This window comes from Penaeus japonicus, unplaced genomic scaffold (genome assembly GCF_977035675.1).
Source record: "Penaeus japonicus unplaced genomic scaffold, GWHDUDI00000001_assembly GWHDUDI00000023, whole genome shotgun sequence".
In the NCBI taxonomy this organism is placed as follows: Eukaryota; Metazoa; Arthropoda; class Malacostraca; order Decapoda; family Penaeidae; genus Penaeus; species Penaeus japonicus.
This window is the reverse complement of record NW_028234425.1, coordinates 31,805,501-31,820,443: the sequence shown is the minus strand read 5'-3', so window position 1 is coordinate 31,820,443 and position 14,943 is coordinate 31,805,501. Positions and strand designations below refer to the sequence as shown.

The 14,943-nt window shown below is 47.2% G+C and overlaps 1 protein-coding gene across 1 annotated transcript in view; it reads right to left on the bottom strand.

Moving 5' to 3' along the window:
- Positions 1 to 579: 579 nt before the first annotated feature.
- The window catches only part of LOC122253225 (protein unzipped), a 50,615-nt gene continuing 36,251 nt past the window's right edge, over positions 580 to 14,943 (bottom strand). Inside the window, exon 2 of the mRNA XM_043016127.2 lies at positions 580 to 3,207. Coding sequence (XP_042872061.2) covers positions 1,944 to 3,207 — 1,264 coding nt within the window. The 3' untranslated portion in view covers positions 580 to 1,943. The remainder of the gene's footprint in view (positions 3,208 to 14,943) is intronic.

The window sequence follows — 14,943 nt, the reverse complement described above, 5'->3', positions numbered from 1 at the left end:
AAAATAAGAGGTTTGTTGTTTGTATGCAATAGCAGCTGAATGAATGTGTGTTGTTTGTATGTTTTATTAGATACGAGAGAGAACATTCAGTGTGTTGTCTTTGTTGTTTTATTAGATAAGAGAGAAAGAAAGAGGTGTGTTGCTTTTGTTTCAAGAGATGAGAGAGCAATAAGTATTTTATCAGTGCGTTTTCTTTGATAAAAGAGAAAGCAAGAAGTGTATATTTCTTATCTATTTTATGGGGTAAGGGAGGAAGCAAAAAATGTTTGTTGCATGTGTGGTTTAGCCAGAAAATGTCTTCTTGCACTTAATGACAGGGGGACATATGTTACATTTTATTGTTTGGTGTGGATTTGTCACAGGTGTTGTTTTGTGGCTAGTGTTTATTATTAGTGTTTGGTTTATGGATTTTGCGCGTCTTGTTGCTCTTTTATCATATATCATCATTTTGTCAACAAAGTGTACTTTTGCTTGTTGCTTGGCATGTGTAGATATTATATTGTATATGGACAATACCCCACGTTGTGCATGATCGCTTCCTGGAGCACCTTCAGTAGAGCAGGATAATGAAAGAGCGGCCCTTGTCGCACGTTTATTCCATGGACAGGTACAAAGTTGTTCAGCGTGGTTGTGTCCCTTCCGAACCGGAGAGTCACGGCAGGAGACTGCTCGCGATATCCACACACTACACACTACGTCAAACGCACAACATTGAGGCAACAGAGTGACCTGGCCGCACCGTCTCGCCGTCGCAGCGCGGGAGGGGCGCCTCGACGCGGGCCGGTGGGGCGACGCGAGGCTGAAGCGGAGATTACTGTCGCTGTGGGTATATCGTCTGCAAGCTGTGGGCGAGGGAATGTCTGGGAAGGAGGGGTGGGTGTTGCGTGCGTACGTGCGCGCGAGACGGCGACGCCCCGAGAACGAGAGGTCGCGTCGCATCTTCCTGACGGCGACTTCAGACGTCGGGGCGAGCGCCTCGCACTTCGGCTACGCGGACTTCTCGGAAAATAAATTAACGTCACCGGCAACTCATAATGAACATTGTTACGGGAGTACAAACACGCAAGATAGCCACTACCTAGGGTTAATGTCGATAATAATATACAGTAAGAGCTGTACACACGCAGTATTTACATCCAGTCACACTTCTTCCAAACCCTTACTTATATAGAACACATCTTAAACATATTTCATTATATACCTCTCCAGTATCATCTAGTCTATATCATGAACACCTCTGACGTTTTACACTCTTTTGACGCTCGTATTTAATATACATATCCTTAAAAACAAACTTGTTTACATCCTCTTCCCCTACACCTTTACACGCACTTTCACAATTAGACTTTGCATTAAATAGAACACTCGTAAAGCGATGACTGTCCGATAACCATTCGTTCCTTTATAGCCTGGCGGAGGCTGTGATGTCGCGCTGCGTCGTCGGCGACTCGGTGGCCCTGGGGACGCACGGCAGCGGTGGCACTCCCTGCCGACTGTTGTGGGCTGCGCTGCCAAGGGGAAGCTGTGCGTTTCACGGATTTCAAGTACGATGTGGCGTGTGGAAGCGACTTCGCCGTCGTAATGCCGTGGCCTATCCTTCAGGAAAAGAGGCGTCCCTCGCAGGACTCAGGGAGAAGCACTTTGTGCAATTCATATGTACCACCTGTGACGCAAGACGTAGAGTCTTGGCAGTACGTTTTATTTCATCACACATACACATACACGCACACATACACGTTCATATACAAACACACACACTGCTTATAAGTCGCTATGAGATTAATAATTCAGACATCAAGTTATTCCAAGATGTACATTAGATACAGCCATATCAGTACTAAACCAGTAGAGTAGATATGATCAACGAAACACTTGTAGCATAAATTCACAAGATCACATTGTCACAGAAAGTTTTCGCCTCCGAGCTCCGTCTCGAGAGGGCCTCAGGCGCGAGCGGCGGCGAGAGTGAGGAGGGCGGCCAGCGCGGGCCACACGGCGAGTCGAGCCGCGCCACTGTCGGCCACCAGCGGCACGTCGTGCTGAGAGGTGGTGCTCAGCGAGTCGCTCTTCGGCTTCTCGGGCCCGACCATGGACATCTTGGGCGGCTCGGGGGTGGTAGTGGTGGTCGTGGTGGTGGTGGTCGTGGTGGTGGTGGAGCTGTAGAGCATCGTCTTTTGCGCGGGGATGTCGAGCACGGTGTTGTTGTGAATGTAGTACGGGGAGGAGTAGTTAGCGCTGAGCAGCACCAGCCGCTGGTCCATGTGGAGGCCCTCGATGACGCGAGAGACCTGGCTCCCGTCCTGGTACGTGGTGGTCAGCTTGCCGTTGTAGGGCGCTTCTGTCGTGCGCACGGTTCCGATGAGGTGGACCCTCACGCCCGTGCCGGGAGGAAGGTCGTACTCCAGGATCTGTCGCTGCATGCGGTCGAACTCGTTCTGAATACCCCAGACCAGGTCGTGCTCCTCGGTTTCGGGCGGCGGAGACACCACGTGCGAGGGCAAGCCGACGTAAGTGCCCTTGACGCTGCCCCAGTAGGACAGTTGCTTCACCACCACTTCGCGTTCCTCCACCACGTGCTGCCGAGAGGGGCCGGGGTTGAGCAGCAAGGCCTCGGCCAGCACTGTGTCCACAGTCGTGACGTTTATATAGCTGTCCAGTGTGATGCCTCGGAGGTCGTACGACACAGGCTCGTCCTCCACGAGCACCATGGCAGCGTCCACACGGACGACGTCGGCGCCTGCGACCAGATGGGCGCGACGCTCTTGTGGCGCCAGGAAGCCCGCTTGAGGAAAGCTGTTCTTGCCTTCACGCACCGCCAGGAAGCGTTTCGCGTGCGCAGCCACGGCGTTGTGTGGGGGAGCCATGTAGCGGTCCCACTGCACGTACCTCACCTTCGCGGAGCCATTCACGGACACCAGTACCTCGAAGTCGCCCTCAACGCGTAGCACTTTCCCGAGGAAAGGCACGGAGCACACTCCACCGTGCATGGCACCGGCTACGAACGTGCCATGCTTCTCGGCACGACACCACACTGTAGCGGGATCATCCTCTGTAACCTGTACCGCGTGCGCCGTGTGCACGCCCTCGCTCACGTGCACCCAGGCCAGCGTCGAAGAGGTGATGGTAGCGCCGCCCTCCCGTCGGATCTTGGACATGTCCATGTTTCCTCTCGCGCCCCACACGCACGCCACGGCCGCCAGCAGCAACCTGGAAAGGACGACTCTGTTAGATTGGCCATTTGATGCTGGGGGAGGAGAGCTTCTTTCAGGGAAGGGCAATGTTAGAATGTACAGCTAGGCGAGGGAATTTTCCCGATATAGTAGAAAAAGAAAAAAAGAAAATCTATACATACATACATACATACATACATACATACATGCATGCATGCATGCATACATACATACATACATACATACATACATACATACATACATACATACATACATACATACATACATACATACATACATACATACATACATACATACATACATAAATACACACATACATACATACATATATAGATGTATATATATATATATATATATATATATATATATATATATTTATATTTATATTTATAAATATATGATTAAAGGAAAAAACATATTTTGATAAACCCACAGTGACATGTATTAATACGATAGTTATATTGGTGTATGACAACAACCACAACATGATTTGTAAGCCAATCCCATCCAGACTGGTGTCACCCGTCAATCTGATTCAGTTTTGGTAAACCTTTCTCTATACAGAAAAAACACAGCTGTAGTGAGAAATAGATATTGTGATAAACATTAATTAAATCTTTCCAGTAAGAAATTTAGTAACTGCATTGTGTGTGTGTGTGTGTGTGTGTGTGTGTGTGTGTGTGTGTGTGTGTGTGTGTGTGTGTGTGTGCACGCGAGCGCGCGTGTGTGACTGTTTTTGTTTTTTATATGTGCATATATGGATGTATATATGTATGTATTTATACTAATTACAAACTGCATTCGTGTTAAATATAAATACCATTGCACACTACCCCTTCTCGGATCCCATCCCCTTTTCGCGCCAAACTATACCAGTCAAGATTTAAGGGGAAAGCGGGTAAGGGGAGAAGGGGAAGGGGAAGTGGAAGGGAGTAAGGGAGGGGGAAGAATCGGTAGGCTGAAAAGCGCTTCTAGTTCGCTGGTATTAGGTAGTGAAAGCCTTCGCGTTTTGTTCATATTTTGAACTCTTGAGCTTGATGTGGATTTCCCGTTCTTGGAGAGTGTGCTGGCTACATTTTATATTAAGCTGTCTTGTGGCGAGTCATGCGGATGGGGGGCGTTGCTTGGCAGTTCTTGTAGAGTGGCAGTCAGGGAGGAAGAGCCTGATTGCCACTGCTGCCGGATGTTGGGGGTGGGGGAGGGGAAGTCTTAAGGTTTCATATGGGCCTCTTTGCAGGGATCTTTTCTTGATTGCGCAATGTGGGAGTGAGAATATCCAGCAATGTTCTGCAGTGATCTTATTATTTTGACATATATATATATATATATATATATATATATATATATATATATATATATATATATATATATATATATATATATATATATATATATATATATATATATATATATATATATATATACTTATAAATAAATAAATTTATATATATATATATTTATTTATTTATTTATTTATTTATTTATTTATAAGTGTGTTTGCGTGTGCATGTGCGTCTGCATGTGTGTGTGTGTGTGTGTATGTATTTATATCTGTACGCGTACGTAGACACATATATAAAACCAGTGGCACCAAGTGTATCGCGTTTCATGTCATCATAGAAGCCGTAGGTGACAGAAGGGACGATTTCCATTCTAGTGTTTCCTCTACACCCTTTCCGTCTCTCTTCTCCCCTCCTTTCCCTCCCTGCTCATACCCTCCCCCCTCTCCCTCCTTATCCCTTTCCCTATAGCCTTCCCCCTTCTACCCCCCTACCTCCCTCCCTCATGCAGCCTTCCCTATGCCTATACCCTATGTGTTTGTGTTCCACCCCGCTGGGTTTTAATGCTCGTAGGATAAACAATAGCAGTGTTTGTTATGACTTTTGGTTTTGAAGGGTTATTTATTTTGTGAAGTGTACGAGGTGGACGTGTGTGTGTGTGTGTGTGTGTGTGTGTGCATGTTTGTGTGTGTGTGTGTGTGTGTGTGTGTGTGTGCCTGTGTGTGTCTGTGTGTTTCTGTATGAAAGAGAGAGAAAAAAAAGGGAGAGAGAGAGAGAGAGAGAGAGAGAGAGAGAGAGAGAGAGAGAGAGAGAGAGAGAGAGAGAGAGAGAGAGAGAGAGAGAGAGAGAGAGAAAGAGAGAGTACGAGTACTAGAAGAGAGATGGGAGGTGGAAAAAGAAATAAGAGGGATAGAGAGAGGGGGCGAGAGAGCGAGCGAGGGATGTGTGTATGATGAAGAGGGTGAGTATCAAAGGTAAAGGAACCAAGCCTCTTTTCCGAAGTCTCTCTGATCTCTGACTTTAGGATTCACACTGACGTCTCAAGGTTGGCCTCTCTGAGCTTGCATGATAATTTTCTTCTTATCATAGATGAGTCTCTTTGGAGCTTCCATTGAATTCATAATGAAATCTTAAGACTATACACACATAGAGATACAGACGCGCACGCTAGCACACACACGCGCACGCGCACGCGCACACGCACATGCACACGCACACGCACATGCACACACACACACACAGACACACACACACACACACACACACACACACACACACACACACACACACACACACACACACACACACACACACACACACACACACACACACACACACACACACACACACACACACATACGCACACATACAGCTAACTGACATATCTCTCTTTTCCAGTGTCAGAATCTTTATATCATGTCCATTGATCGCTATTTCCATATCTTAATAAGATTCATTGCATTAATAAATCGGTATTGAAGTATGGATACAACCCATCCCCCTTCTCTCTCTCTCTCTCTCTCTCTCTCTCTCTCTCTCTCTCTCTCTCTCTCTCTCTCTCTCTCTCTCTCTCTCTCTCAGATACTCTGGGCTCTTCACTCTAATAAATGCATAAGGCTTTGATGATGTTTCTTATTAGCATAGGCATCCCCCCCTCCCCACCCTCCTTCCATCTTACCCTTTCACCCTCTAACCCCCCCCCCCCCAATAATCACTTGCTCGCTAGTTTGGCTGTCAAGGGTGGAGGGAGGAGGGGGTGGAGTATGAGATAAAGAGGTGAAAATGTTAAAAAGTGGCGATAATTGATGATTGTAATTTCAATAATGATAAACAAAAATAATGACGATAATATGAAGTAAAGCTCGTAGTAAAAAATATGATAATAATGATGATAATTACATGAATAAAGATAAGAACAACATTCAAAAATGAAGATGAAGAATAGGATGAGTGTAATAGAAAGAGACACAGGCACAGAAGTAGATCCATGGTACCATAGCCATAAATACCCCGGAGTCAGCCATCGCAAGGGGGTCGATGCCCATGCCATATGGTGGAGAAGTTCGTCCCGCTGAGGCAACGTCTCCACTCAACCATAGTGGCCCGGTTGAGGTTTGGGGCGGGAGTGGTTGGCAGGGGGAGGGTGGTAGGGAGGGGAGGGGCAGGGGAAGGGTGGTGGTGTGGAAGGGAGGGGCGGGGGAAGGGTGGTGGTGTGGAAGGGAGGGGCGGGGGAAGGGTGGTGGTGTGGAAGGGAGGGGCATGGGAAGGGTGGTGGTGAGCAAGGGAGGGCTAAGGGAGGGGAGAGAAAGAGCGAAAGGTCAGGCATAACAGAACTTGGTAAACTTCCGCGTGTCGCATCTCTCTTCTTTCTTTGCACCGCTACAGGACTGCAACATTCGCCTCATTTCTCGTGTGCATCTTTCCCTCAGTGTGCATTACTGATTTTGACAAACGTTGCATTATCTTTCTTATATGGTAAGGGTTGTCACCTCCTTGTATACCCTTTGGCTTGATGGATGACCCCCCCTCTTCTGATCCCGGATTTTGACCCCGAAGTTTAAAAAAATAAACAAAAAATCAGCTGACTACAGGAGGGTTATCGCACATTTTACTATTGCACCACGTTTGTTTTCCTGTTTTTCATTGATTATTATTTCTGGGACGAGAAGCATGAGTAGATCAGAGTAAAAAAAAACGTCATAATAAACAGGTCACCTCTTCCCTGTACTCCTCCCCCCCCCTTTCCCCATCACCTATGATGACCTTATGGATCGTCTCGTGTACTCGGCTAAGCTCTCATGTGGCTGGACATTATCAAGGGATCAATTGGCTGAGCGCTTATCCCATGCATCAGGCTAAGAGAGTCGGAGGGTCGCGGGGTAGGGGTGCGGGGAGGGGGAAAGGGGGACTCTTCCAGGATAACTTCGACGTAAGGAAGTGATTGGTGTCGCTTCTCGAAGAGTATATGGCGATGGCGGCGACCTCTCCGGCGCGGAGGTGGTGATGACGCCATCATGGGCCGGCCGCCAGGGGGGAATGCGTCCCGTGGGAAGATTTTTGGGACGGAGAGGAGCGTCAGGACGTTTGGGTCGGACGGACGAATGTGTCCCCGGGGAGGCTGGGATCGCCAGTGTGCACTTTCTCCGAGATTGATTCGCCCGCTCGAGATGAGGCGTTTAGGCTAAGCGCTCCGCCATCAATATTCACAGGACCCCGCTAGGCATTCTCCCGCGCTCGAGTCATCATCGATCAAATATTAATAAACTTTCATTTTACTCCCCCGCGGTGTGCCAGGTGACGTGCATCCCTCCCTGCTCTCTCTCCTCGCCTGTTTGCCCCGACCGCAACTACTAACACTACGTTAACCTCGTTTCCACCTCGACCCACGTGGTTGTTTCTTCCCCACCGGCTTAGATGTCTCTCCCCCCACCCTCCTCACCTCCCCCCTGCTGTCTGCCCCGCCCTTCGCACCGTTCGCTATTGTATTCCAGGTTATCTTCCCGTGGCAACAAGACAAGGTGGGATGGTAACCTCTGATGATATAGCGTCAGGGACTCTGCAGTAAGCCAGCCTCCTCACTGTCGAATGCTTACGCAACTTTTAAAATCTGAATTTGCATATTCTTATTTGTTTATCTGTTTATGCATTTGTTTTCTCGTCAATACCGAATTAATGGGGTCTCGAGTAAGAGACATGAGAGATATTATTTTAAGTGGCTATTGCGTCAGCGATGAAGAGTAACCTCACATTCCAAGTCAAGTCCTTCTATTGCGCCGATGCATTCCCTTTTGGAGCAACTCAGACCTTACCTTAATGCTATTATGAGCACCCTCAAGGGTCTAAAATTAACTCGGCATCAGCGAAGGAGCGTCTCAGAATCCGGAACTTACCGTAAACCGAAGCCTACACCTCCCCCACTCATATGATAAATCCTTCGCAACAGATTTAAAAGCTAAGGGTCATATATCCGTTGGCCATCACCGAGGCGATCGACCCTATGGCCTCTGAGGGACAACACGTTCTTGCGCCTCGAGTGAGGTATCATAGCTGGCATCTTCCGCGCGGGTCGAGATGTGTGTAGACAAAGGTGCGATTGTTGCCCGATTGCTCCGAGGGCACTTGTGGCGCCCCGGGTTAAGAGGCTGGCTTACCTGCAGCTGCCACGCGCGCACACACGCCGCCGCGCCCAAGCCACACATCCCTGTTGCTGTGTTGACTTTCCTCCCTGATTGCCGTTATGTTGCAATGCACATGTTGTCGTGAAACATGGCTTTGTTAGCAAGAATCTCGAGTTGAGTAAATCGATAAAATTGTTCCCCCGAGAGATGAGATTTCCAGCACGAGTCTCCTTACAGGATCTGCCCTTCTTGGGCGCTGCGTGGAGTGGCCGAAGTGTGCTTTGATTCGACTGAGCGGGAGGTCGGACTGCTTCCACCCGCGAGGTAGTAATGACTGAGGGGCTAAAGAGAGGTAAAGGGCAACAGGAAGTTAACCAGATCATTTCTCCCCTCGTCTTACGTATATTTCTTCTCTCTCCTATGCTTCCTTCTCCTCTTCCTCCTTGCTTCTTTTCGTCCTTTTCTTCCCTCCACCCTTTTCCTCCCTCTCCCTCCCGTTCCCTCCCTTCCAGACCCCTCCTCTCACCCTGCCCTTCCCTCCAGACCCCTCCTCTCACCCTGCCCTCCCCTCCAGACGCCTCCCTTCCCATCACTTCCCTTCCCTTCCCTTCCCTCCCCTCCCCTCCCCTCCCTTCCCCTCCCTTCCCCTCCCTTCCCCTCCCTTCCCTTCCCTTCCCTTCCCTTCCCTTCCTTTCCCTTCTACTCCCCTCCCCCCACTTGTAACACGACCCCGGCTGTGCCACGTAAGGACTCCTTTACGATCACTCTCTTTGTTTTTAGTCTTCGGGCTCGGCCTCCTGGGCGGTCGATACCATCAAATCGCCTCCACTTTTCTCATCGTGGAGGTCACTATCATCGGTCATCCTTAAGAGAGAGAGAGAGAGAGAGAGAGAGAGAGAGAGAGAGAGAGAGAGAGAGAGAGAGAGAGAGAGAGAGAGAGAGAGAGAGAGAGAGAGAGAGAGAGAGAGAGCGAACCCGCGTGAATGAGGATCTACGTGCTCATGTACGAGCGTCTCGTGCACCATGTACGGGCCATTGTTCCCTCCCACGACGTGTACACGGCGAAGCTCCAGTGACGCTACTTTGTCGTGTACGAGATGTTGGTCGATAAGGCATGGGCGGCCTGGAGGAGGTGACCCCGGCAGCTGCGAGGGCGAGAAGAGGTGGTTCATGACCCTCACGGAGCTAGGGGGTTAGGGGAGCTGGGGAAGGGGGGGGGGAGGGCTGAGGCTGCGAGACCACCGAGAACGTTATGGGGAGAGGTTGGATAGGGGAGGAGGGGGGGTGGGGTGGCGCTAGGGTGTGCTTTCTTTAACCGCACAGATTTTTTTTTCATGTCCCGACAAAAACGTCTGAACGTGTTTTATTATTATTTCCTTGTTTATATATATATATATATATATATATATATATATATATATGTATATATATACATATATATATGTATATATATATATACATATATATATGTATATATATATATATATTATATATTATGTATATAATTATATATTTATAAATATAATATATATAATATATATATATCTATTATATACTATATATATTAATTATATTATAACTATATATGTCGATATATAACTATCTAGATTTATTTATCTATATATTTATGCATATATTTGTTTATTTTTCTTTTCTCTTACAGAATAAAGATTTTTTCTTTATTTGTATCTTCTGATTTATGTCATCACGTCTAGAAGAGTTACCCTTGTATCATCCTATGTTCCCCAAGTGTAAAGCTTTACCCGAGAATATGAAGCACAGTCTCAGAGTCCCTCCTTTCGACCCCCCCCCCCCCACAACCTCAGCCCGACCGACTTACCTCCAGTCTCCATCTTCGCCTCTCCCTCCACCACCTTCCACCCACCGCCCACCGCCCACCTCAGCCCGGCCCAGCCCAGCCCACTCCACTCCGCCCGGCGTCGCTCTGAAAATTCTAGGTTCATCCGTTTACCAGATTTAGACGAAGCTTTGTTCACTCCATATTACATTTACATTTTTTTTCAAGGGCGACAGGGTGTCTATATTTATATAGAGAGAGATTGTTTTCCCATCCCCCTCTCATTTTACCTCTTGTTTGTGTTTATGTTGTCGTGGTAGTGAGGTGACGGGGACTTGAAAAATATATATGTTGAGAGGGAGGAAGGGAGAGGGAGAGGGAGAGGGAGAGGGAGAGGGAGAGGGAGAGGGAGATCAAGAGCAAGAGGGAGAGCAAAAGAGTAAGAGCGAGTGGGGGGGATGGATAGAGAAGTCACAGTTTCTACCCGGCAGGATGTTTACAAAGATGGAGGACCACTTGTGTTATGGAGGGAAGCGTTATGTCACAGAGAAGGAGGCCCGTGGAGCGTTTACGACAAAGGGAAGATTAAAAACAGTTTGCGGGGATGTTATGGTACAACCCTTTGTCCGGCGGTTACCTGTTGTGTTCTTATGTGCGTCCGTGTGTGTGTACGTGTGTGGGTGTATGGGTGTGGGTGTGGGTGTATGGGTGTGGGTGTGGGTGTATGGGTGTGGGTGTATGGGTGTGTGTGTGTATGTGTGTGTGTGTGTGTGTGTGTGTGTGTGTCTGTGTGTGTGTGGGTGTATGGGTGTGAATGTGTGTATGGGTTTGGGTGTGTGTGTGTGTGTGTGTGTGTGTGTGTGTGTGTGTGTGTGTGTGTGTGTTAGTGTGCGCATGTGTATGTGTGTGTATCGGGTTAGCTTACAATTAAAAGAGAGAAAAATTTTCCCTTCGCTAAAGAATAGGGATAGGGTTATGTGAAAAAGAAGTACACAACTTAAAAAAAAATGCGACGTTATATTTTCGTTCTTTCTTTCGTTTATACATTTTTTGTTGGCCTTATTTTCCTCAACTGAAACCTGGGATTTGTCACGTTCCACACACCGCGCGCGCGGCAGTGAGGCTTTAAGGATGGTGTACACCGGTCATGCACGTCGCTTGGCTCTGCATGTTCGTTCCGGGGCTAGAGCTGCATGACGGACGCGGCTGCACCTGCCCGGCCGCCCGCCCGCCCGCTCACCCGTCGCAGCCCGACTCTTTTTTGGGAACTTCTTGCCTTTCTTTCTTTTTTCTTTTTTTTTTTCTTTTTTTTAGAATTTGAAAAAAAATAAGCGGGCGACTCTTTCCCCGTGGAGGTTACGCGGACGTGTTTGTTATTTTGCGCATATATTTTTTATTACTATTTGGTTGTAGAGTTGCTGTTGTTGTAGTTGTTCCTGATTATTTTCTTCTGCTTCCTCTTCTTATTTTTTTTCTTCTTCCCCTTATTATTAGTAGTATTTTTGTCATTATTATTATTATTATCACTGTTGTTGATATCTTGGCATTGTTCTTGTCTTCTCGCCCTGTCTGGTGTTACGAGACAAGAACTTGAAATTTGTTTTTTTGGAACGCATCCCTAGGGGAACAGATGGCCGTAAAAAAAATAAACTAAAAAAAAAAAAATCGAGAAGGCAAACATTTAATAATAATTTAAGGAAGAGGGCAAACACTAAGAAGAAAAATACACATTCGGGAAGGGAGATAGCTAGAAATGCGAAAAAAAGGGAAAGAGGAAATAAGATAAAAGTAATTATCAGAAGGAAAAAATAACGAACGCACCGCGCCGGTCGTTAGCAGACGGCAAAAACGGCCGGACAAGCCATGTGAAAGCAACTTGGTCTCGGGTTATCTTCCTCAACACAGTTCATTTCGGTCTGGAATTCTTGAAAGTTCATTTTCCTCTTGTCTTTTCTTATCCTTTCTTTTTATTTGTCTTTCGCCATTTCTGTTCTTTTAGTTTTTATCTCTTGGCGGCCAGACGGAGGAACGGACGTAAGGGCCAATAAAGTCCGGCGTTACGGTAATTAAACACAAGAGGACGGGCGATAACGCTGGACCGAAAGATTGAATGGAGAGAGAGCTGGTCAAAGTTTTTTAAAAGTTTATAGGAGAGAGGATGACAGAGAGCAAGAGCGAGAGCAAGAGCGAGAGCAAGAGCGAGAGCAAGAGCAAGAGCGGGAGAGAGTAAGGAAGGAAGAAAGAGAGACAAGCAAATAAGCACTAGCAAAGAGCCGGGAGTGGCGAGAGAAAGTAATGTTTATGCATATGTTTGTGTGTAACGGATATACGCGTCTAAAAGCATAAGCACTGTCACCGATACGCTCGCCACAGTACATACGTGTGTGAATATGCATGCACGTGGCCGAAGAAAGGGCGGGGTAGTGGTGGGGGTGGGGGGGTGGGGGGCATGGACGTCGAAGCACGTATCGTGTGTGGCGCGGGTGACGAAGGGTGACGCTCCGGGTCATGGAAAGTGACGTGAGGGTAAATGTTTGTGACCTGGCCTTGGGTCCTGTTACGTCCCTCGGTTCCCCTTCATTCTCTCTCTCTCCCCTCCTTTTGCCCTCGACGCCCTCCTCCCCTCGCTGATGCTGCCCGGACTCCCTTCTAGTTTAATGCAGTCTAATTCTTAACTACGCCGTCAATATACGCAGTGGTTAGTTTAGACAATAAAGGAATCATTTGAATAAGTCGTAACAACAGTATCATTCAGAGAAAAATAGGACTTACCGACGCTGAAACATGAATACTGATAAGGAACCTGGAAAAGGAATGGGATTAGATTTAATTAAATGGCCTTAATACTAATAAACAAAAAAGTGTGCTTTTCCAGGTATCATTCTCTCTCGGGCTTGGAAAAAAAATCATTATGATGCATTATAAAAAAGTAAAAAAAAGGAAGAAAAAAAAATATGTATATATATATATATATATATATATATATATATATATATATATATATATACATGCATATATGTATATATGCAAAGATTGTTATACATTATTTATTACACATATCAACTTATACGTTCCCTTGTTATTCATCTAAAACGCACTCTCCGAGACACAAGTCGTAAAAACAGGAAAACGAAGTTACATATTTGAATGCAGAATACACGCACGACTTTTTCTTTGCTTTTGTCCGTAGTATATTCGGTAGTGAGGCAGGTAACGTGGACAGCTGATGGTGTTCAAACATCTCAAAGTTTATCCTGCCCCTCGCTGAGTCATGGGCCGGCCCCGCTCCTTCGTCTCTCTATTGATCCTGTACATATTTCTTTATCTTTGTTATCATTTGATTTTGTTTTATTTTGTTTTTACCTTTTTGCGTCTCGACCTCTTCTATTGTTATTTCTTCCTGCGTTTGGAAGAGCGACGTATTTGGTCACTGAGCTAACAAAAGGTAGAGGAGAAACAAGATGGCGGCGTCTGGGGTGAGGGGGGAGGGGGGGGGGGTTGATGAGCCCCGCACGCATCACGGGGATTTATCGCAGACTCGGATGTTCCTTTGTTTTTCCGCGGACGCGAAGGCGGTGCCGCACGGAGAGGCTTCCCCGGTCGTTAAACGACTACCCGGGAAAGGTCGTTCAATTGCTAAGCTTATCTGCGCAAGACGTCTGGCAAGTTGAAATGTTGCCGGTCCCGCGCGTGACCGAGCTGTGATGTCTGGCGGAGGAGTAACTGCCCTGATCATCTATTAATGTTCACCAACTTCGGGACGTTTATTGCGACCATTAACGTCACAGAGCGGTAGTTTATATGTAGGACGAATCGCTTCCCTCGAGAGCTCTATCTTGTCCTACACGCAAGGAACGCCCGGCGCGAAAGGGCAGAGATAGAGAAATAGATAGACCTTCAACGAGCGCGCTTTGCTACGTCTCGCACGACCACGTGGTAGCCATTGCGCGGTTGCAGATTCACCCCCCCCCCCACTCCCCTCCCTCCCCTTGTCTCGGTTTTCGAAGAATTTTCGGCATTTAGCTTCAGGAATTTCCTATGTGGGCGCTACATAAGAGGTAATGAAGAGTTTGAAGAGTGACGAGGGTCGTGGGCGGGTGTTGTTTATGTAGCGGGAGAATAAGGGCGTAGCAAGTGGGCGAGTGTGTGTGTGTGTGTGTTCTGTCCGCCCGCCGTCACCGCCACCTCGCGCCCTCGCCATGAAATGGGACGCCGTTCAGAATTCCCGGCAACTCATTTGTGTGAGTTTGGCGTTCCGGGGAAACACTAGTGAAAAGTTTTATTGAATTTGGTATTTACTCGTCTTTGGCAGCGTCGGGTGTCGATAATTGACTCTGCAACTTGTCTTGAAATTCTATGAGTTAAAGGATACTGAAATTGCATAGTCACCTTTGAAACCCCTTTATAACAGCATTTGAAGATACATCCCTTTTAATACTAGGTGTCTTCGTAAATAATATTAACCCTTCAGAGAGAGAGAGAGGGGGAGGGATATGTATACATAAAGAGAGAGAGAGAGAGAGAGAGAGAGAGAGAGAGAGAGAGAGAGAGAGAGA